Source organism: Marmota flaviventris, chromosome 17 (assembly GCF_047511675.1).
Source record: "Marmota flaviventris isolate mMarFla1 chromosome 17, mMarFla1.hap1, whole genome shotgun sequence".
Taxonomy (NCBI): Eukaryota; Metazoa; Chordata; class Mammalia; order Rodentia; family Sciuridae; genus Marmota; species Marmota flaviventris.
In genome coordinates, this window is record NC_092514.1 from 59,618,745 (window position 1) to 59,642,769 (window position 24,025).

Genomic DNA, 24,025 nt, shown 5'->3' on the forward strand with positions numbered 1-24,025 from the left:
CACAGTTGAATGTAGTTTATTGAGTATAATATAAATCTTTTACATTTGATGACCTATATACAGAAGCTTCAGGCTGGACTCCTTGGACTTCTGCACTCTTGTTGGCACCAGCTTGACCCCAACTATCCAGGTGTGAGCTTAGAGCCAGCAGATTCCTTCCTCCCCCTCACAGCCCCAGCTAGTCTACTAGTTCTTTTACCACAGTCCCCTCCATTTACCTTACTCCAAATTCAGCTTTCATCCACTGCCTAGGTTTGTCACTCCACATGTAAAGGCCTAACCTTATTTAGAGAACAGATATCATTCCTGCTTTGCTCAACTACCAAAATCACCTCCACTTGAAGCCCTATGGGAACCTGGGAATTACCTGACCAACAGGAAAGGGAGGCTCTAGCCTGGTCCTAGTGGATGGGCTCCTTGTGACAAAGCCTGGAGAGCAGGGGCTGTTTGGAGCAGAGGGTGGGATCTGGGGCAGAGGAGGAAGTGGAACAGAGCCCAGAAGTTTTGTCTAGACACTGAGAGCTTCACCCCCTGCAGGCTTTCACAAGACAGAAGCTGGGCCCAGTTTGAACTGCCTGGGTCCACTCACATAGACTCTGGCTTGTGGGCTTAGAAACTTTGATAAACACATTTGAAAATGATTCTGGCCATAACTTCTTTCTTGTGTAGACTCGGGGGTGCCAGGTGCCTCCTTCCCCTCCCCTTTTACTTTAACTCCTGCCATGAAATAAAAGTACAATTGTTCTGTCTAAAGGAAAAGCTTTTGATGCAGGCAGCTTTTTCTTCCTAGAAACCAGGGATAGTCACTAACCCACTAACAGGGGGTTAAAGGGCTTGCCACTCCGTTAGATGGGTGGAGGACAAATTACCAGAGAGAAGAGGCTACCACCATCACTGTGTCATATGAGCAAAGCAGAGAGGCACAGGGGAACATCTGAGGGCCTTGTAGATAGTATTGGATGTCCCCAAGACACTTTCTTATCACTGGGTGGAGAACCTAAAAAGGGTCAATGTTTTAAAAGCCAGATAAAACTACAGCTTTTCCCATGTTCAGACAGGTGGAGGATGTGTCGCAGTAGAGCTGTGCAATCAACATGCTTAGCACAGAAAGGGCAGGTACCAGTCAATGGACTCCAAGGAATGCCCCAGGGAAGACAGACTTTCTTCAAGACAGACCAAGGCAGAAGCTGATGCTCTAAAAGAACTTTAGAAATCAGAGGGGGTGTGTGTGTATGAAATTAACATCACACAAAGCTCCCTGTGCTGAGGGTGTGGGAAGGGATGAAAAGTGAGGCTCTTCCTTTGGGAGTCACTGCAGTCCTTCTTGGGGCACTGTGGAGTTGTGGACCAGGTTTGCAGGTGCCCAGGGTACAGGGACAGCAGTTGGGTCACGGTGGGTGAGGGATCAGCAGGTGTGGCACTGACATGTTTCCCCGGCAGTCCACATATTCATAGCTGTCAAAGACTAGCTGCTCTGAATGGCTCAGGTGGGACCAGGTCAAGGTGCCCCTGGAGAGGAAGCAGGCTTTGTTGTCATGTCTGGGAGGAAAAGGACAGGTCTGACCCTGTTTTGCTGTCGGGGAAAGATTGGCTCCCTCAACCTCCCTCCTCCTTCCTTCTGTTCCCTGCTGTTCCAAGGCACCAGGAGCAGCTGCCCCACCTGTGTTCCAGCAACTTTCAGACAACCCTGGGACTGCCACACCAATAACTTATAAGCAAGGTGAGACCCAGAGAAAGGTATGGACTTGCTATTCTCCAGAGACAAATATTCACAGGGTCAGCTGCAACGACTCTTTCTCCCCATAGGAGATAAAACTGAGGTGAGGATAAAGTCAAAAGTGGGACAGGAGACACCAGAGCTCCAAGCCCTACTTACTGGATGTGCAAAAGTACATGGTGGACTTTGATTTTCAGCCAGGTACAGATTTTGCTGAGAGAGAGAAAGAGAGCATGGGGTCACGTTTCATACTGAACAGCCTCTCAGAAAACTTGGAGACCTGCAGGTCCTGAAGGGCCCCATGGCCCTGATTGCAATATCACTCCAAGCCCCCAGTGCTTAGCCCAGGTACATGCTGGCCTTGCCCTTAGCAGAAAACAAAAGACTCCTTTTACTCAGTGATTCAGATCCCCAAGATCACATATTGAAAAAATTAACCAGGGGCTGGGGATGTGGCTCAAGTGGTAGTGAGCTTGCCTAGTGTGTGTGAGGCACTGGGTTCAGTTCTCAGCACCACATAAATGTGAAATAAAGATACTGTGTCCACCTAAAAATTAAAGAAATAAATATTTTAAAAAATTAGAAAAGATTAACCAAATTCCAGCCTGTTTTTCATTCCAATCTGGGCCCAACAGGCAGGAGCTAAGGATCCTAAGTCCTTGTATGCTTAAGTCCCAGCTACAAGGGGACAGGACTTAAGAGGCTGAAGAGTAGTTTGCTAAGCAATGAGGAAACCCAGTGGGTATTATATGGGTTTCCAAGTCAGGTAAGGGACTATGGGAAAAAGAGGTCAAGAGGTACTCACTATGTGTTTTCATCCTGTATTCTGCTGGCTACTGCATAAAACACCTGTTAACCAAATGGGCACAAGGTTAGCCTCACCTTAGGCTGCTCCTTCCCAACACCACACACATCTGAATATCTGCGGGCAAGGCTGGCTGGGGTCAGGGAAGTCACCTGTTCACTGGCCAAAGGGCCGATGTGTAGGAAGAGACTGTTGGAAACTTGTCCTACCACAAGGGACAGGTGCAGAACCTCGATGGTCAGCTGGGTCACAGTGATGGGGTAGTAGTTGGTATTGGAGATATTCAAGATACTCTGGGGATAAAGACAAGGAAAGGGAGGGTAAGAGTGGCTCATCTTTGAAAGGGAGAAGCCAAATAGTTTCAGAAGTCTGGCTCTTGGGCCAGATTCACACCCAACCATGACAGATCTTAGGTGCAGAGAATCAGTACCAAGAGCTCCTCCAATTTTTTTTTTTTTTTAAATACTGGAGACTGAACCTAGAGGAGCTTAACCACTGAGCCACATCCCCAGCTCTTTTTGAGACAGAACCTCACTAAGTTGCTTAGAGCCTCACTTAGTTGCTGAGGCTGGCCTTGAACTTGTGATCCTCCTGCCTCAGCCTCCTGAGTTGCTAGGATTATAGGCATGTGCCACTGTGACTGGATATCCACTGGGCTTTTTTTTTTTTTTTTTGGTACCAGGGATTGAACTCAGGGGCGTTGACCACTGAGCCACATCCACATCCCCAGCCCTATTTTGTATTTTATTTAGAGACAGGGTCTCACCGAGTTGCTTAGTGCCTCACTGTTGCCGAGTCTGGGTTTGAACTCGCAATCCTCCTGCCTCAGCCTCCTGAGCTACTGGGATTACAGGAGTAAACCACCATGCCAAGCTTCCAATGGGCTCTTTTTTTAAAACATGTATCAGGAGGATTCTGTTATAGGAAATCTGATATAAAGTTCACTGCTTAAGTCAGAAGCAGAATCGGACAAATGGAAAAAAGTTTTCAGGTACAGACACAAGGATTATTTTCAGTAATTTATTAATAGTAACGTGAACAGAATGCTGTGTTGATGGTTGGCTACTTGGGTCCCAACATTGAGTAGGAGGACCAGACAGTATGGCTTGTGGTATCACCACAATACGGAACAAGTAACTTCTTCAAACCCTACCATTGTCAGATGGTCTTTATGAACTGCACAAAATATGGAATGCTTCACGAACTAACCTGCAGGTCATTCGTGTGCAGGGGCCATGCTAATCGTTCCAATTTTAGTATATGTGCTGCCGAAGCGAGCACACCAATGGGCTCTTAATGGTGAGGGGTCACCTTTAAGAAGTTGCACTGAGCCAGGTGAGAGGGCACATGTCTATAATCCCAGTGACAGATGAGGCTGAGGCAGGAGGATTACAAATTTGAGACCATCTCAATAACTTAGCAAGACCCCATCTCAAGAAATAAAAACATTAAAAAAAAAAAAAAGCTACATTGAGCTGGGTGTGGCAGCACATGCCTGTAGTCTCACCTACTCAGGAGGCTGGGTCCCAACATTGAGTAGGAGGACCCAACATTTGAGCCCAGGATTTGGACCATCCTTGGCAACAGTGTGAGACCCACATTTCAAAACAAATGAACAAAAACCACACTGGCTTAGGATCCGGTCCCATTTTATATGGCTTCTTTCCATTCTGTCTGTCCATCCAGAGTTTCAGGCACTGACAACTCTATTCCACACTATGATTTATTAATCTGACCTGGATTCTGATCCCTGATTGTAGAGAGTTCCAGTTCTATACAATTTGTTATCAGATAGCTCATGCTATTCCCTACTTCTCTCCTCTGGGTGCCACAAGATCCTTGGCTATCCACACCTAAGTTGGACAAAGGCTTTAGGGAAGTACAGAGGGCAGAGCCAGGGTACCTACTACACACACACCGTCATGTTGAGGTGGATGTCAGACTCATCAAAGGCCACGGTGGAGGAGTTGAGGCCTGCAGGCTGCACACCGATGGACCGGGGAAACAGGAAAAAGATGATAGAGGAGGAAGTCATCAGGCAGATGAACACTGCCAGGAACACAGAGAGCTTCCTGTGGGAAAGCAGCACACAGGATGGAGGCGTGTGAACACCAAGGAAACCTGGGGTTCTCACACTCCTCTCCAGATACAAGGCTCCCCACACATATCACCTCCATGACTGCTCATTTAGCTCTCCAGATGTGGTTCAGCATGGGTAGTAAGGAGCACAGCACTAAGAGGAAGGCAGCTTGGCTTCCATTCCCACCTTCCTGTCCCCGTTGACCTCATAACGTCGAGCAGCCCACCTACCCTCCCAAATTCCCACTTTCTTTGTAAAATGGAGATAACTGTACCTACGTAATAGAATTTGCTATGATATAATACATGGAAAAATACTAATCACAGGTCCTGGCATGTAAAAAAGCTCAATGAATGCTAGTAATTATCACTAGAAGAACTAAGTCCACATTAATTTTTTGAGAGTTCTGATTTGTATATTTAGTTAAGCAATATTCAGAACAGGAAACCATCTATCTAATTCAAAACAGATATAATTAGAGACAGTTGGGCTGGCCACTGGGTTCCATCTTCAGCACACATAAAAATGAAACAAAGGTAAAGGTATGCTGTCCATCTACAACTACAAAATTAAAAATAAAAAATAGAGACAGTACTTTGTATCTTATTAGGGGCATTGCTAGTTTCTAATTCTGATGTAGTGGTGGGAAGGCTGTATGGAGGGTCTCCAGCTCAAGCTGAGGATTTTGGGAGGAGGTTGCAGGGATTCATAACAAATGGACCCTGATCTCACAAACAGGGTCACAGACATGCCAAAAAAAAAAAAAAAAAAAAAAAAAAATCCAGGGCTACTTCTGAGGTTTTGAATTGTGCCAGGATAGGCAGCAGCTGGTTTTCTATCTCTAATTTGAAGAAAAAAAGCAGGTCTAAAGACTGCCAGGGCAAGAGAAGCTCTTAAAAGAAACAACTTCCCAAATCAATTTGCAAACCAATTGCAGCCAGGTCCACCCCCTCCCTCCCAGGAGGATTTGCAGGTCCTTTCTGTTTTGGAGAAAGGACCATGCCTCTTGAAGCAGTGATACTCCAGGAAAGGTAGGAAGTGGCCTCAGACAATATCTGCTATGCTCATTTTTTTGTGCGTGGTTAAGTGGGGGAGAGTTTTATTCCTATTTTTGATGCATTGGGGATTGAACTCAAGGGCCTCACACCTGTTAGACAAGTGTTCTACCACTGAATCATATTTCGTGTATGTTTTATTTATTCTTTAGGTTTTGGGGATTGAACCCGGGGCACTGTACCACAGAGTTATATCCCTAGACTTTTTTTTTTTTGGGGGGGGGGTACCAGGTATTGAACTCAGGGACACTCAACCACTGAGGCATCCCTAGCCCTATTTTGTATTTTATTTAGAGACAGGGTCTCACTGAGTTGCTTAGCGCCTTGCTCAAGCTTAGCGCATTGCTGAGGCTGGCTTTGAACTCTAGATCCTCCTGCTTCAGCCTCCCAAGCTGCTGGGATTATAGGTGTGCACCACCGTGCCCAGCTCAGACCTTTTTGAGACAAAGTTTTGCTAAGTTTCTGGCTTTAAATTTGTAATCCTCCTTGCCCCAGCTTCCAAAATCACTGGGATTACAGGCATGCTCTACTGTGCTCAGTTTGGTTTTATTTTTATTTTTGGTGTAGTTGGACAGAATACCCCCAATTTTATTTATTTTTATATGGTGCTGAGGATTGAACCCAGGTCCTTGCACATGCTAGGCAAGCGCTCCACTGCTGAACCACAACCCTAGCCTCTGTTTTTATTTTTAAAAAATGGTTTTGCATGGGCTGGGGATATAGCTCAGTTGGTAGAGTGCTTGTCTTGCATGCACAAGACCTTGGGTTCAATCCCCCCAGAACCCCCTAATTTTTTTTTTTTTTTTTGCAGTGCTGAGGATCAAACCTAGGGCCTCCTACATGGTAGGCAAGTGTCTTACCATTGAGACACAGCCCTAGTCTGTGAATTTTCTGATTGACAAATAATTGTACATATTTATGGGTACAATGTAATGCTTCAATATAAGATATATTGCATATAACAGGGTAATTAGCATATATACAACAATTATCATTCTTTAAATTTTGGGGGGGGATGGTGCTGGGAATTGAATTTATGGCTTCACAAATGCTAAGCAATGTTCTACCACTGAATAATCCCAGACCTGACACTTACCATTTTATATATACAGGTTTAATTGTTGATGGACCTTTATTTTATTTATTTGTATATATGCAGTGCTGAGAATCAAACCCAGTGCCTCACACATGCTAGGTAAACACTCTACCCCTGAACTACAACACCAACCCCAACACTTATCATTCTTCTTTTTTAATACCTTTGTTTTGTTTATTTTTATGTGGTGCTGAGGATCGAACCCAGCGTGCTAGGCCAGAGAGCATTCTAGAGCATTCTACCGCTGAGCCACAACCTCAGTCCCCCAACCCCCTATCATTCTTAAACCAGGAAAATCTTTGGAAACAAGGAGGCAGGTGAAGCTCAGACTACCTGGAGAAGAACCAATGGGAAAAATTTAGGAGGGATCACAATGGTGACTCTAATGGGTAAAGCAGCCCCCTGGGGTGATGACCTGTGGAGATGGAGCAAAAAGAGTGCTTACGTGTGTCTGGGCTTCAGCCTCTGGTCCCCATAGGGGATGAGGGCCACCAGCTGCTCCTCCAGCTCTGTAGAAAGATGATGAGAGGGAGGACCAAGATGTGTCATGACAAATGTTTCCTGGACCAGCCTCCTAAAAGCATCCTTCCTCCACTCTATACAGCAGTATCAGAGGCATGCAGCCTCAGCCTCAGAGCCGGACTGAGAGCCTTGGGTTGTGCTACTGAAGTAGCTAGCTCAGCTTTGAACCAGAAGGTAAGTAAGATTTCTAATAGGTAATACGACTCTCTGAAAGTCACTAGTGAATCAGAAAGGCTTACCTTCTTTGGAGAGGTCATTTGTTAACTTCCTGAATCCTAAGACACAGAGTGATGCTTGGGGAGCAGAGTGGCAGAAAAATACATCTAATATAGGAAGGGGGGGGTTCTCTGCAGGGAGTCCAAGGCTAAATGGGTTAATACTGACTGAGCTGAGAGCACTATTCAACCATTCAAGGAGACTCAAAAGGGCTGCCTCAAACTGGCTAGCCAAGAGCACTTCCTGGATTCCAGGCTATTTCCAGAGCTTTGGTCAACTTACCTCGGGGGATTTCCCCACTGCCTTGGCAGGTAGGGCAGGGCACAAATTTGGCACTAGCAGGCACACAGGAACAAAGAGATTTGCTGCTTCCAAAGCTGGAGTAGCTGGGAGCTGTATCACCAATGGCCGAGTTGGGGGGCAGTATTGACTTGATTTCATCTTTCTGACAGCCCAGCTGGGAGAACATATCACCCATTTTTCAAGGGGGGCGGTTCACTAGTGAAAAAAGAACAAAGTTCAATATTAAACTTCTTTTAAAAAAATTTTTTTTAAGTTTTAGCTGGACACAATATCTTTATTTTTTAGAGAGAGAGAGAGAGACACTCTTTTTTTGTAGATGGATACAACACAATGCCTTTATTTTTTTTTTAATGTGGTGCTGAGAATCGAGCGCTCAACTGCTGAGCCACAATCCCAGCCCAATATCTTTATTTTTATGTGGTGGTGAGGATGGAACCCAGTGCCTCATGCATACTAGGCAAGCACTCTACCACTGAGCATCCCCAGCCCCATAATTCTGGTTTTAAGTTATCAAGATTAGCAAAGAGCCAAGCATTGGGGTGCACACCTGTAATCCCATCAACTGGAGAGGGTGAAGCAGGAGGATAGCAAGTTCAAGGCCAGCATCAGCAATTTAGTGAGAAGCTGTCTTAAAACAAAAGGGCTGGAGATGTGGTTTAGGGTTAAGCTCCCCTAGGTTCAATCTCCAGTACCACCCCCCCCCAACCAAACAACAAAAAAAATTGGCATGAGCCCTACCATAATCTAAGCAAGCTAAAACCTAAGGAAGATAGACTTGAAGAGTTATATGGGGCTCTCAGATTGGAACTTTAAATGCCTTTCAATTCCTTTAATTATTGTTAAATCAATCTGCCTACAAAAAAAGAAAACCAAAGAAAAGCAGAAGTTATTTCACTTTAAGGAACTTCCACAAGAGAACGGTACAGTTCTTTTTTTCTTCGAAAGTTGCTGAGCTGTCATTTTAAAGGAAGGCAACTGGATAAAGCTCAGGGCAGGGAGGGCAGCAATCTGGAAGGTCCCTTCATCTTCCCCAATTACTCTAAAAAATGCCTCTAAGAGCACCCTGACAGAAAGGCTGAGGTTTGAGGAAGGCTGCCTCCTGGGCGTTGCTGGCTTAATAGGAAGGCAACTGCTCTTTAAACAAAGGAGAAAGGAAGCTACAGGTCACAGGTGTAGGTAAGAACCTGTCTAAAAATATCCCAGGTGCGAGCAAAAGTGTCTTCCTCACTACTTTTGAGATGGGGTAGGAAGAAAGCCTGGGGAATCCCTTAGTCATGTCAGGGTCTGCCCTTTATTAGGAGAGAGCAAGACTAAATCTGGACCCCCCCCCCCCAAAAAAAAAAAGACCCCCAAGAGTGGTACCAGAATGAGGTGGGTAAGTTGAGCCACTCTGATCTTTCTGGACTAAAATAAGCCTCACCTGGTTTAGGTATGGGATCCGGGATTCCTTTTCAGTTGCAAGAAGGTGAATCTTCTGGAATGTGCCTTTGGGGAGAAGAGCCTCCAGCGCAGGCAACTAGCCCTTCAGCGGAGTCGTGGGGGAACTTCGGAAGTTGGGGGGAGAAGGGGTCCTTGCCTCCAAGGCCAAGCTGTTTCTCAACCGGATCGGGGCTCTGCCAAGGGCCAGCTGGTGGGCGTGGACGGAAAAGGTCGGATTTCATTGAAGGAGGGCTTCACATTCTACTAAACAGCTTTAGTCGAGTTTAGTACCGGCGTGTACGTAGGGCGAGCAGGAGATACAAAAGGCCCTTGCCTCCAAAAGAGGAAAGCAGAGGAGGGTCCCGAGAATGCCTTACCCAGGGACGACGGCAGCGACAGAAACGGCAGCTTTCGGAATTGAAAGTGAGGGAACTGAGCCCTCGCCCCAAGCTTCGACTTGAAGCAGCGGGAAGCTCCGCCCCTCCCCTCCGGCCCCTCCCTGCTCCAGGACCCCGCCCTCTCCACGAAAAGAAGGGAAGCTGTCCGATGTTCAAAGGTCACGGGAGGGTACCGGCGCTGCTTCCGTAAGGACCAGCAGATACATATAGGAGTTTAAATGAACATTTATTTCACCATTCTTTAAGTGGCTGTGCACAAGAACAACCGGCCGGACTATCCGACCCACGGGCCCTTCTGGACCCCTATTGCAGGACCCAGAATGTCCAGGCAGGTCCTGCCCCAATCAATCCAATTACAGACACCCGCAGCTCTATCGCTCTAGAAGCCAAGATCAAAACATTTTAAATAATGAACAGCCTGGTTGGCTTGAAGTCTGAATTCTGGCTTGTTTAGTAGCATTCAAGAGTTATACTGCAAATAAACATCATTATGACTAATTAAAATTGCCATTCATTATAAATGCCAACCAGATTAAATAATACTACTTTATTATCCTTACCCCTTAGGGTTGGGGATTCAGATTTTTCCTTTTCAGGAAGTAATTTTCATGAATATAATTTAGCGTTTTTTGTTACCTCTTCCTTCACCAACTGTCCCCAAGATTCCCTTCTACAAACAAATGAGTACCTGGGTCCCTGGGAGCAATCTCTTTCTCACTTAACCTGGAGTTAAATCAGTGAGTCTGCCCCATCCAGGTTTTGAAAAACACCAACCACAACTTCCTGTTCTAGACTCTCTAGGGCTAGATAACCTTTGAAAGGATTTCAAATATTCAAGAAGTCAGTAGCATATCCTATTTGACCCCCACCACATTCACTCCTCCAATCCTGAACTTAGATTAATATAGGAACTTGCCTTTCACCTGTTTCCACTTCCCTTACTCTACTGTAAAATAAGATCTGCCCTGACATGAAGAAAAAAGGTAACTGTTAAAGTGACTTTTCCCTTTAAGTAATAGAGGGGGTATTTTCCTTCCCTATAAGACTAGCAAAATAAAAGAAAATATATGCAAAATTACTACAATAGACACTGCTCACTAGGTGCTGGTGAGTTAACTAGCACACTCTTCCCTCCTTTCATGAGATTCCTGCAAGGTGGATATTCAAAATGCACCAATGTGGTCCTCAGAAAGCAACAGTGTCATTTACTAATAACTCTTGCAGGGAAATAATTTTTTCTTTGAAAAAGGAAGAGCAGCAATACTTCTATCATGTTCTTGTATCCTCTTTCAATGCCACATTGAAAGTTACTGAGGCTAGGAGTTGGTTACAGAAATCATAGGTCTTGAAAACAACTTCCAGTTCAAAAAACTAACAACAGATATCCCCATTAAAAACATCCACATGAACTGAACAAAAATATTTAACTTCAATACAAGCAGGGAACAACAACAACAAAAAAAGGTTCTACAGGAAGTTCAAATTACACTCTTCAATGCACTGAAATGGAGAAGGGAATTTTATCCAAATCAATTGAAAAACAGCTTCCTCCTATTCATCCAATTCCTAAAGTGAAAATTTAAGTTCTGGTCTTTGATTTGTTCCAAAATATATTGTAATGGGTATTGTCTTGACAATTCAATGATGATCTCCATATAGACTCATCAGTTTAAAAAACAAGCAAGGGCTTCTACCCCACACCCCAATGAAAGAATAAAGATCATCTCTGAGCAGCAGGCAGTTATTTAATACAAGGTCACTCCTCAATATCGGTGGCTGTACCAGTCATTGTTGTTGACCTGAAGGAGTTCTGTCACAACCTGCAGGATGTTGTAATTGTGTTTCTTCAACAGCCTTAGGTTCAGCTGCCTGTCACAGAATCCCATTTCAAAGAGATGGGCCATCAGAGCTGCTGTCTGATCTTCAGAAACTATTGGCTGTGCAGACAAAAAAAAGTAGACAACATTTTCTGTATAATTTGTTTATCCTGCAAATTTTTATTATCTTGCCATACTAGTCTTTCCAGATTTATTCAAAATGCAAAGAAACTAGATGCAAGGGTACGATATTCCTGTCTACCTGACATTAATGGGTCTTCTGAGCTGAGGAAATATGCTTCAAATTAGGTCTGTCAGTACCCAAAGAAAAAGCTGGGAGATGATGAACTATCCTTAGAACTAGGAGAAGAGGTATGGGGTGGGGGGCGGCGGGGGGGCGGGGTGCCCTGGGGTTGTGGCTCAGTGGTAGAGCATTTGCCTACCATATGTGAGGCACTGGGTTCGATTCTCAGCACCACATATAGTAAAATAAAGATCCATCAAAAAATAAATAAAGGCTACATTTTAAAAAGAGAACTAGGAGATGGCTTCAGAGAGGACTTTCAGAAAGAAGCATTCTTTGACCAGATGAGGTAAAAGTAGAAAACAAGGCTTAGGGGCACTATGAACATGAAGATCATTGTGATGATGGGGCAAATATAAGCAAGGAAAGAGACTGTTACAGGAAGATGGCATGAGAAATTCTATCTGATATACAGAGGAGGTAGACAAAAACTGCTTGGGAAATGATATCCTATAGTATTTTTTACTTTTTCCTTCAAAATAAAGTGGTCCAAGTTATGAGGAAGCTAACATTCACTACTCCCCTCTTTAAGCTAAGCCCTTCTGTGGTCAAAATTACTTCCTTAAATGGTTGGTCTATTATTATCTCTACTTCACAGATTGGGGAGGGGGAAACTGTAGAGCAGAAAGATGACTGACTTTGCAGACAGACAAGCTTAGGCCCCAACCCTCACTCTACCATTAACTCACCAATTGGGGTGAGTGTCAATCCTAAATTTATGAAATGCAGATACATCATACCTCTATGTTGCAGGCTTGTTGAGAAAGTATGTAAACATGTTGAGCAGTCTCTGGCAATTTTCTCTATACCTAATTCCAATGTTCCCTTCTTCCTCTTATTTCGGAATAGATTATCAATCCTTCTTTCCAGGTTTAATCCTTCCACATGGACGTTGCTTTGTATCTCTTTACCTCTTACCACCTCGGAAATCTTTCTCCATTGATTGTTCTATCATCTTTATTGTTAACCCCTTTCATTACTGGCTTGCACACTTCAAGTCTCACTCATCTTTACAAATGTCTCCTTCTGATATTTGCCCCCTTTTTTCTTCCCAGCACTGAGGCTTGAACCCAGGGGTGCTTTATCACAAAGCTACATACACAGTGCTTTTTAAAATTTTGAGACAGGGTATTGTTAAGTTGCTGAAGCTGGTCTTGAATTTATGATCCTCCTGCCTTAGCCTCCCATAGCTGGAATTATAGGCATACCAACCATGCCCAAGACTTCTGCTCTCTTTCCTCTCTTTGTAGTCTATTGGAAAGTGAGGCATACTTGAACTCTCAAAATTCCTCATTACCAGTTCACACCTCTCCGCAGAAACTAACACTGCTGAATACATCCCTCTCATTAAAACTTCCTAAATTCTAGTAGATAATTCTTCATTTTCTTCCTAGTTTTGTCTTCTTTGCAGGATTTTCCTTTCCCTGATGGTTAAGGCTCCTTTTTGCCTTCCCCATTCTTCCTGGATAATCTCATCCATCCACATGGCTCTTACTATAACCTGTATGCAAAAAGGCTCTCAAACTTTGTCACCAAGCCAAACCTCTCCCCTGTGATCCAGATGTATGTATTCACTGTACTCTGGTTATCTTTACTTTTACTAGGCTATGCCTCAAACAACCCTATCCAAAACTGAATTCCTATTCTCCTCTTACTCAAATATATCCTGCCTGCATAGCCGCTCATAATGCATGCTACTATGAACTGTGTAACATAGACTTGGGATTTATCCTTGACTTGTTTTTAGTCACTTAATTATGGTCTCCAAGTTCTGAGATTTATATTTTTAATTATTTCTTTGAAGCTTCCTTTCTAGCTATATACGTGGGTTTTCATATGGATTTCTTTACTGGCTCTATCCAAGCCTCCAGATTATAGCAGAGTGATCTCACTAAGAACAAATATGTTCCTGTTAATCACTTCCTTAGAAACATTGTATGGCTCTTCATTAGTATTAAAATAAAATCTAACCCCTTAATCTACAGTTGGTCTTTTCTTATTCTTTTCAGACCAGAAGCACCCTCTACATTCATATTTCCAAGTCTTTTTTATTACTAGCTATTCCCTTTGTCTACAACACTCTTTTTGTTTTAAAGAGATGAAAGTCTTGCTGAGTTGCCCAGGCTTGACTTGAACTTGTGACTCTCTTGCATCAGCCTCCTGAGTAGCTGGGATAATAGGTGTGCACCATCATGCCTGGCTTATAATACTCTATCACTCTTTTTATTTTTAAAAACTTTATTTTTTGTATTTATTTTTATGTGGTGCTGAGGATCGAACCCAGGGCCTCGCATGTGCTAGGCAAGCACTCTACCGCTGAGCCATAACCCCAGCCCCATAATACTCTATCACTCTTCCCTGACAAACATTTGCTTTATCCTTTAGGACTCAGTTCAGGTATTATCTACTAGTGAGGCTGAAATGTTTCATCTGTTTGATTATACCAGCATAGTATCTTACCCTGTACTGTAAATGTGTTCACCTCTCTTGTTTCCCATCATCTTTGGGCAAGAACCAGTGTCTTATTTATCCCGTAGTGCCAACACTTGGACTAGCTCCTTTCTCAATCTAAAGCCTATGCTCTTTCCACAATGTTAGTTTACTGGCCAATCCAGACAGATGCCATCGTTTTCATTGGTGATTTGTGAATTGAGGTTCAGGAAAATAAAACATACACTAACCTGTGCAGTGACTGGTGGTGCAGAAAATAGGGCCTTGTATGCAGAGGCAGCAACAGACAAAGCCCCCTTCACCAGTCCTCCAGCAATGCTGCTCCCATGGTGGTACCTACAGAGGAAAACCAAATTATCTCCCCAAATACAACAAACCATTACTTCTTATAAGATAATCTGGGTGCTAATCCCTGAAAAAAAAATTTCCTTAAGGAAAAAAAAAAAAAAAAATCAGACGTAAAAAGACAATGTGATGATTTTTATCAGTTTTCTAGCTATCTTGGTTTGATGTAGGGCCCAGCTCTACTGGTACATTGTATGGGCACTGCAGGAATCACACCACTCTGGTTATCATGAAAGCTTTCAGTCCTAGTTGATTATTAATGTGGTCATGGGCACACTGGGGTACTGAGAGAGGCAAGTGAGTCTATGAAAAAATTACTAAGATGTACACTGGGCTTGACCTTCCTGCTTTCTCTGGCACTAAGAGTGAGGTGAACTTTAGGGCACTCCTTTTTTGTCTGGAATTCAAAAACACTTAAATATCAGTTTTAGCCCTCTGTCCAGTGTTGCTCACAAGCCTTAGGAGAAATCGGAACAAGAAAAAATGCTCTTTTTTTCTGCTCTCTGAAAATGGACACATGCTCTGAGAGGCTCTTTGAAGCAGAAGCAATACTAGGATATCCACCTGCTTCTGAAGAAGAGACTGCACAAGGTCGTTACCTTGAGTGGTCATAGCTCTTCTGTCTGCTGTTTACAAGTCCTGATGAGCCTCTGGGCTCTAAAAGCAAAAGAGCTGTTGGTTAGATGCAGCATCCATAAGTACCTAGTGTATCCTAAGTCACATCATGGCTATCATAGAGGCAGGTGGCAATCTGTTCACAGTGTTTGAAGTCTTTCTTTCTTTTTTAAATTTATTTTTTAGGTGTAGATGGACACAATGCCTTTATTTTATTTACTTATTTTTATGTGGTGGTGAGGATCGAACCCAGGGCCTCACCTGTGCTAAGTGAGCACTCTACTGCTAAGCTACAACTCCAGCCCCATGTATTTCTCTCTCTTTTTTTTAATGTTTGGGAAGTTCTGTTTAGGGAAGTAATACAGAGAAACTATCCAGAAATGTAAAATGACTATTGATTGATCCAAAAAATTAAGCCTACAATCCTATCACATTGATACATTAGTTCTCAAATGTTTTTACGCTTGACTTTTTGGGGAAGAGTGAGAAGTGATGTTGAGAGCCTAATCACAAGTTCACAGTGATACTGTCCTGATTTTGCGGGGGTGGAAGTGGGGAGAGATGGTATGTCTCGCTCTACTGCTCAGGTAGGTCAGTTATTTATTTATTTAATATTTTAGATACCAGAAATTGAACCCAGGGGTGCTTAACCACTGGGCCACATCCCCAGCCCTTTTCATTTTTTATTTTGAGACAGGGTCTTGCTAAATTGTTTTGGGCTTCACTAAGTTGCTAAGGCTGGCCTTGAACTTGTGATCCTCCTGCCTTAGCCTCCCAAATCATTGGGATTATGGTGTGCACCAATACACTCAGCACCCAGGTAGATCTTAAACTTATGAGCTCAAGAGATCCTCCCACATCAATGCTATGCCAATGCATCCAGTTCTAAAATCCTGATTTTATAGATAAGGAAACAGACCCACAGGCATTAACTGAACTGCCACAAGGGCTCCGTCAGGAAAGGTGGGACTAGAGCTAGAAACCTATACTAACCTGATGAGCCTCTGGGCTCTAAAAGCAAAAGAGCTGTTGCTTAGATGCAGCATCCATAAGTACCTAGTGTATCCTAAGTCACATCACGGCCATTATAGAGGCAAGTGGCAATCTGTTCACAGTGTTTGAAGTCTTTCTTTCTTTCTTTTTAAAAATTTTTTTTGTAAACAAAGGGAAATGTCTAGCTTCCCGGGAAAATGGTAAATTGTACTCAAAGCTCCAACATTTTATACTATATGTGCCTGTCCATTATAGCACAATACCTACCTCTAGGAGGTCTCATTTAATAAATATTTAGCTAGAGAATAGAAATAAGAAAGTATGAGGGAAGAAAGAAGGAAAAGGCAAGTTTCTAAAAACTGCCAAGAATTATGAAGATGGAGAGCCTATTTATACCTGGTTTCCATTAGAAAGGAACAAAGAAAAAGAGATGACGTTCAAGCTATTCATTACCTCCTCTGATCTGGTCAGGGACTGAAGAAACTTCTGGTATGATAACTGGTAAATCCACTCCTGGGGAACCATGCTGTACACAAGGAGGGCTCCTTTCAGAAAGACACAATATTCCAAGTAAGTTAAAAACATCTATTCATGCAAAACAAAACAAAATCAAACCATCTATGGTAATGGTGGAGAAAAGTAAACACAGCACAGCAATGCCAAATTCTTCATAGTGGCTTTACATTTTTGATCCAGAGAACTTAGCAATTCTGTCACAAGGGCTACATTCTATTCCTGGCTTTTCTGCTGAACCATGATCAAGTTAGAAAGATTGGCTTCAGTCTGGTTACTTCCACATTACTTCAAGTGATATAAACAAAGGGAAATGTCTAGCTTCCTCGGAAAATGGTAAATTATACTCAAGGCTCCAACATTTTATACTATTAGGAACAAGCAATAATTCAGATCTAGTAGAAATTTAAATAATTTCTTTCTGGTTTTGTAGTGTATTTTTTCCATAATGGATTTAGCTTCCTAATTATGCTTTGGGTTAATATATAAATAAGTTTTTGCTGCCTTTACTCATGAATCAACAGAACAGGGGAAAGTCCAGGGATGTTTGTGTTTAAAAACTGTTTCTCAATAATCAAAAAATAAGTAGACAGGCTATATTCAGATATCTAAGGTTGACTAAAACAAGTATTTCTTTAAATCCCAAATCCACAAATACTGGAAAATATGACTTTTATTCATCTAAATTCAGACTTCACTACAGGAAATAGTCTCTTCCCAAACAGATGAAAAAAAATATTTTGAGATTAAGTTGTCTCTTCCCACTCTATTTCACCTCTGAAGAACACCCCAGCTGAGGTGGGTGTGAATGGTACCTGGAAAGTGGTGGTGGGAGGCCCACCACCTCTGGAATTAGGGGAACTGTTTCCAGAGTCTGTGAGGTTGTGAGGATGTCACTGATGCTGTGCTCCTGTGGCTGGTTCTTCTCTCCAGGAAGTCTCTCCCCAGCCTCTGCTGGTTCCTGTCCAGCCTCAACCCCAGGCTCGCCTTCAGCTCCTCGATCCAGGCCTGGCTGTGAGAGTGCAGAGCTATACATGGAGTCCCCTAGGGGGCGGCTGGTATCAAAACACTCAGGTAGGATAATGATATAATCCTCTGAGGAAGCAGAGGACTGACTCTGAACTTCATCTTTGAGTTCCTCCTCTTCATCCTCCTCCATAACAATCTCTTCCTGCTCATCTCCAAGTGGTCCTTCTTCAGGCAACGCAAATTTCACTAAAGGATGAAAGTAATCAATTGAATGTAGAATCCTAAAAGCAGCCTCTGGTGTTATTCTTACTTGGTAAAGCTTTGTGAATCATGAGCTAGAATTATAAATGCCAGAGGAGAGGGAAGAACCAAAGGGAAGGGCTGCTATTGGAACCAAGGCTTTACTCCAAATTTGAAGACTATGCAAAAACAAAGAACCAAAGCTCACAAAAACAAGGCAGGTAGAACATCCAGGCTCCTGACAAGCAATATGAATCTTTTTTTTTTTTTTTGCAGAACTGGGGATTGAAGCCAGGGCTCACGCATGTTAGGCAAGCACTCTACCACTGAGCTACACCCTCAGCCCAACGATACAAATCTGAAAAAGAGGAGGCACCATCATATGAAGAGGAAAAAGGACGGGGCATTTTGATAAGCCCTTCCAGGGCTTTTTGTTACACTACACATGTTTGAAAAAAACATAAATATTTGTCATATATGTGTATACTTTAAACAAAAGTGAGACAAATCATATTTAAGAGTACCGATCAAATTAGATGCCCCCCCTTTTTGGGTGGTACTTGGGATTAAACCAGGGATGTACTATCATTGGGCTACATCCCTAGTGCTCTGCACCTACCTTTTCAATCTTGAAACTGAGTCTAAGTTGCCCAGGCTAGCCTCAAACTTATAGTCCACATGGCTCTGTATTATTTTTATGCACCAGAATTTGAATTTTTGGACAGTTCTTAAAATACATACTATTGGCTCTACCTACTTGACTCTAGAATTTTCTGTTACAAAAGTATTTATTTATTTATTTAAAGTACCGGGGATTGAACTCAGGGGCACTCGCCTGCTGAGCCACATCTCCAGCCTTATTTTGTATTTTATTTAGAGACAGGATCTCACTGAGTTGCTTAGCACCTTATCATTGTTAAGGCTGGCTTTCAACTCATGATCTTCCTGTTTCAGCCTTCCAAGCGCTGGGATTACAGGTGTCCACCACGGTGCACAACTACAGAGATATTTATTATAGCAGGATTTAACGGTAAGAAATTTAGTTTGGAGCTGGGTATGTTGGCACACACCTGGTAATCCTAGGGGCTTTGGAGGCTGAGGCAGGAGGATCATGAGTTCAAAGCCAGCCTCAGCAAAAGTGAGGCTCTAAGCAACTCAGTGAGACCCTGTCTCTAAATAAAATACAAAATAGGGCTGGATATGTGGCTCTGTGGTTGAGGGCCCCTGTGTTCTATCGCCGGTACGCACCCCCCCATACACACACACACACACACAAAAAAAAAAAACCCACAAAAAACTTAGTTTGGTATTCCTTCTTCTCCTCACTATTTTCCTGACTATTGCTCTTGGAGAAAGCAGACAACTTAGATGCTAACAGGGGTCTGTGCCGAAGAGCTCTGTCAACTTACGGGAAGACTCCTTTCTGCAGAATCCAGGCAAAACAACTGATTGCTGTTCCTCTGTGGAATGCAGCTGTAATTCTGACCCTGAGAAAGTGCAGAAATAAGTTAGGGCATCTTCTTCTCTCTCTCTCTCTTTTTGGTGGTATACTGAAGACTGAACCTACAACTCTGTACATGCTATACAAATGCTCTACCACTGAGCTACATCCTGTATTAATATTTATTCTGAGACAGAGTCTTGCTATGTTGCCCAGGCTGGCCTCAAACTTGGGATCCTCCTGCCTAAGCCTCCCAAGTAGCTGGGATTATGGGTGTGTGCCCATAATCCTTTGATCTTGATTCTTTAATGAGAAGAATCAGACAGCATGCATAGTCTAAAGAATACATGTCATCAGTTTCTAACAAAGATCATGTTCCCTCGCCTCTCAATGAAGTAGATAGAGTACTTCTAACTATTCAGGTCTGGCAATCACAATTCAGGTGTCACCCTGCTGGCTGGTGAAAATGCAGGGAGAACTCACTTTGCAGGGACTTCTGTCTGCAAGGTGGGTTGTGGTCTGGGGCAGCATCCAAGGTAAGGGATCGGATTACAGTCTCACACACAAACTGGGTCCCACTCAGGTCTTCTTCTGCTTCCTCCACTGAAGCAATGTTCTCAGCTTTTCTCTTTGTGGATACTGTGGAATCTGAAAGAGACATAAACCTTGTCTGCACTTGGTGTTTCAAGATTTGAGGACTTTCACTATTCATTATCCACGCTAAGACCAGGTCAAGGAATAGCTGCTCTCTGTGCCATCTAGGGAGACAAGTGAGATGCTCTTGGACACCCATTTATATGTTAAGGTTAGTAAGAAACAAGAGTTAAAAACGGATGTGGTATTAGGGAGGCTGCAAATGCATTACAGATATTTAATCCCTTACCAGGAAGTGCTTTAAATCCCGCCCCTTCACTTTCTTCCTGAATCTGCCCCAAGCCTGGCTTCTCTATTAAAGGACTGTCATGTGGCAGAGGAGACATGCAGGGAGTCATATCTGGAGAATTGAAGACAGGAGAACCATCAACTGAGAAAAAGCATCACATCATAAACAGTCAAGTGTCCAGAAGTAGCAGTTCATAGGTTTCACACCTCCTGCAGGGCTAAAATAAAACCAGATATGCTTCAACACCTGTAGACCAACAGGTGTGCAACTACCTCAGACAGATCAACCAATTTGGGAAGGATCATAAAACAGTTACTTGGCCTGCAAGGCAATGGCCAAGATATAAAATCATGAAATATAAAGGAAAAAAGGCAGGAAAATAGAGAAAATGATCCCTCTATGGTGGAGAAGCCCTGCACAAACTTTCATGTTGCTTCTGATAGATAATGGGAAGGAAAGAAGGAAAACGGACCCATGGGTGCAGCTTTAAAATCACATTGTAGGAGAAATCCTTGCCATCTATTTCTTCAGAATAAAACAGCAACTACCACAGCATAGGCTACAGTACCTTTGTGCCTGATAATAACATAACCACCATAAACTGAGTGACAGTCTTACCCACAGGTGTGTTGTGAGGTACTCTCTCCAACTCCTGAACAATGTTTATATCCAATAGCTCAAAGGACAGCAGGTCCTAGAAAAAATACAGGCCATGTTAGGCAGCTTGTAGTGACTGTGTTGTTTTGATGAGATCTGTAGTTCATTTGCAGACCATCCTGGATTCAACTGAATTCATGCCTCCCATCAGTCAAGTGAAAACAAAAAGAGTTAAATGGGAACTAGATGTTCACATGACCAAATGTCAAGAAACAGAAAAAATGCGGTGGATATGAAGGTAAACCAGACAGGCTAAAACAAAGAGACAACTAAAGGAAAGTTGCAGTTAAGCACAGGACTGAATTCCTAATTCAATTAGTAAAAACTCAAGTTCAGAAACTTAGTACATTGGGTGATCTCATTCCTATTAATTACATTTGCCTGGGAACCACCTATGGCTATACCACCTTCTCTTCAACAAGGTTAAAAACTCTTTCCCCAGTGTGGTTTCTCTTGTCCCTTGCCCCTCAAAGTGCTGAATCTTCCACCTGTGCAGTCAGAAGGTCCACAGATGGAATGTAGAGTTCTCTCTCGCTGGAAACATTTTTTGTCTTCTGTAGAATACAGGTTCCTGTCCCTTCTGTCTGCTGAGTCACTTCACCCAGTGGAATTTCTTCTTTAGCCAGAAGAACCTATAAAGTCAAACCATTGGGGACAAATTTAGGCCCGCAACAAAACAGGCTCATAATACCTCTCCCCTGAAACACACACACACACACGAACTACATTTAAAACTGATGATGAGATCTAATAATTTTAGAATTAAAATAGTACAAAGGGCCAGGTACAGTGGCACACGCCTGTAATCCCAGCAACTCAGGAGGCTGAAGCAGGAGGATCGCAAGTTCAAAGCCAGCCTCAGCAACTTAACAACACCCTGTCTCAAAAAATAAAAAAGGCTGGGAATGTAGTTCAGCGATAAAGCACCCCTGGATTCAACTCCCAGTATCAAAACAAAAAACTAGCTACCCCCCTCCCAAACCAGCCCCCCACCCCCCAAAAAAACCCGCTCTTTTTGTTGTGCTGGAGACTACAGCCAGGGCCTGTGCACACCAAGTAAGCATCCTACCAACTGAGCTATATCCCCAGCCCCCAACCTTTCTCTTTTTAAGTTAATTATCTCAGGTATTTTGTTACAGTGACAGAAAGATGACCAACACACTAACCTTTCATGATTTCTGGAAGAACAGCCAGCTATAAGTAAGTTATTTTAGTCTTACTCACATCTGCCCTAATTCTTGAGAAAATACCTTGGCATACTGAACCAAAGTCTATCAATCCTCACCTCTTGCTGGCAGGTGAGATCATCAGCTTTGCTTGCACCAATCAGGCCCCTTTCAATGTTATCAGGGCTCTCTGCAGAGGGGAAAGGATCCACTATGATACTGCACCAGACTCGAGGCCCAAACTGCTGGCCTTTGTGAGAAAGACGCCAATGGGAAGTGTATGTTCCCTCCAAGGTTGGGGCGATGAACTCCACAGACACAACCCCCACATGGCCTGCCTTTAGGCAGGGAACCAAAACATCCTTCTTTTCTGTAGAAGCCAAAGTCAAATTTCCCCACATGAACTTGAGCTGAAAAGAACAGTGACCAGAGAAAGAAAGCTTGTCAGGTGAAAGCTATGGCATTTTAAATCACCTCATCTTCACTTTTTGTGAGAAAAAATACCTTTGTGTCTGCACTCCACTTTACATTTCCTGTATTTTTCATTCTCCAGTGTTTTATAAACTTGGTTCCTGGCTGAAGATGAGTCCCATCAGGCAAATTCTCATCCACAAATGCTGCACTGAGTGTTGGCATAACTGGGGCACAGGGTTGCAAGGGGAGCCTGAAGACAAATTCAGATGCTTAGTCACTTGCTGTTGGGTGTGATGGCTTAAGAATATCTCACATTGACTCTAGAAGCTGACTGACTCTTGAGGACGTACTAATGCATTTGCCTTAAAATGTGAGCCAGGCACAGTAGCATATGCCTATAATCCCAGTGACTCGGGAGTCTGAGCTAGAAGGATCATGAGTTCAAAGCCAGCCTCAGCAACTTAGATCTGTCTCAAAATGAAAAATAAAAAAAGGGCTGGGAGACTGGGGTTGTGGCTTAGCGGTAGAGCGCTTGCCTTGCCCGTGTGAGGCACTGGGTTTGATCCTCAGCACCACATGAAAATAAGTAAATAAAATAAAGGTATTGTATCCATCTACAACTAAAAAAAAAAATATATATATTATATATATATATATAAAAGAAGCGGAGGGGTGCTGGGGATGTGGCTCAGTAGTAGAGTGCCTCTGGGTTAAATCTTCAGTAACTCCCAACTTCCCCCAAATAATAATAATAAAAAGTGTTGTGGGCATGCTGGTACACATCTGCAATCCCAGCAACTTGGGAGATTAAGGCAGGAGGACTGCAAGTTCAAGTTCAGCCTGGGCAATTTAGTGAGAACAACAGCAAATAAGCAAGACCCTGTCTAAAAATAAAAGATAAAAAGAACTTGGGATATAGCTCAGTAGTAACATACCCCTGGATTCAATCCCCAGTACCAAAAAAACAAATCAAAATGACAATAAAACCCCAAAAAAACTGTCCTTATTTTTTTGGTGGTGGTACTGAGGATCAAATTCCAGGCCTAGGAATGCTAAGCAAGCACTCCACACTAAGCTACAGCTCCTAGACCATAAATCAAAACATGAGGAAGAAAATTAAAAGGGTCCATATAAAAACAACTGGAGTGTAAAACTCTTAAATCATTTTTCCCTTTCGCTTCAAATCTAGATTGCTTCCATCAAAAAGGGGTCACAACCATCCCAGTTCTGAGCCTTACTAGTTTCTAACTTTCTGAAGAAGGCAATAAAGCAAACGTCAAAAATAACCATTAAACCACCCATTAATAAAGCTAGGATCAGAGAATGGAAGTTATTATTTTTTGAGATACTGGAATTGAATCTAGGGCCTTGCACATGCTAGGCAAATACTCTAATATTGAGCTATATCCCCAGTCCAAAGAATAGGAAGTTTCAAGATGTGCATATTAGGAGCCGCCAATGGATAAAGATAAAAGATGGCTAGCCAAGCACAGTGGCACATGTCTGTAGTCCCAGTTACTTGAGAGGCTGAGCCAGGAGGTTTGCTTGAGCCCAGGAGTTCAAGACCAGCCTAGGCAACCTAGAGAAACCCCCAACATGAAAGAAT

At 43.0% G+C, this 24,025-nt stretch overlaps 2 protein-coding genes, 1 long non-coding RNA gene and 1 pseudogene across 6 annotated transcripts in view; 1 reads left to right on the forward strand and 3 right to left on the reverse strand.

Moving 5' to 3' along the window:
* Tmem106a (transmembrane protein 106A) lies at positions 1-9,307 on the reverse strand. The gene is made up of 8 exons (XM_027947148.3): positions 9,215-9,307; positions 7,774-7,989; positions 7,199-7,262; positions 4,441-4,594; positions 2,675-2,815; positions 2,523-2,566; positions 1,877-1,930; positions 1-1,509 (listed from the first exon to the last, which is right to left on the reverse strand). Exons 2-8 carry the CDS (start codon positions 7,967-7,969, stop codon positions 1,389-1,391), a joined length of 774 nt encoding a protein of 257 aa, XP_027802949.1. The 5' UTR covers positions 7,970-7,989; positions 9,215-9,307; the 3' UTR covers positions 1-1,388.
* Positions 1,503-10,646, forward strand: LOC139702387 (uncharacterized). Its single transcript, XR_011705027.1, has 3 exons — positions 1,503-1,720; positions 7,358-7,449; positions 9,224-10,646. It is a non-coding gene; the product is annotated as an uncharacterized lncRNA (long non-coding RNA).
* LOC114102055 (U6 spliceosomal RNA) lies at positions 3,704-3,803 on the reverse strand (annotated as a pseudogene).
* Positions 9,819-24,025, reverse strand: part of Nbr1 (NBR1 autophagy cargo receptor) — a 27,848-nt gene continuing 13,641 nt past the window's right edge. Inside the window, exons 11-22 of one of the 4 annotated variants that reach the window (XM_027947099.3) lie at positions 22,510-22,669; positions 22,125-22,415; positions 21,328-21,471; positions 20,801-20,876; positions 20,183-20,293; positions 19,783-19,947; positions 19,268-19,345; positions 17,465-17,864; positions 16,590-16,681; positions 15,128-15,185; positions 14,414-14,519; positions 9,819-11,548 (exon numbers count right to left, since the gene is read on the reverse strand). In XM_027947099.3, coding sequence (XP_027802900.2) covers positions 11,375-11,548; positions 14,414-14,519; positions 15,128-15,185; positions 16,590-16,681; positions 17,465-17,864; positions 19,268-19,345; positions 19,783-19,947; positions 20,183-20,293; positions 20,801-20,876; positions 21,328-21,471; positions 22,125-22,415; positions 22,510-22,669 — 1,855 coding nt within the window. In that variant the 3' untranslated portion in view covers positions 9,819-11,374. Of the gene's footprint in view, positions 11,549-14,413; positions 14,520-15,127; positions 15,201-16,589; positions 16,682-17,464; positions 17,865-19,267; positions 19,346-19,782; positions 19,948-20,182; positions 20,294-20,800; positions 20,877-21,327; positions 21,472-22,124; positions 22,416-22,509; positions 22,670-24,025 lie in introns of all 4 variants that reach the window. The other 3 variants (XM_027947098.3, XM_027947100.3, XR_011705021.1) reach the window with 3 other exon arrangements.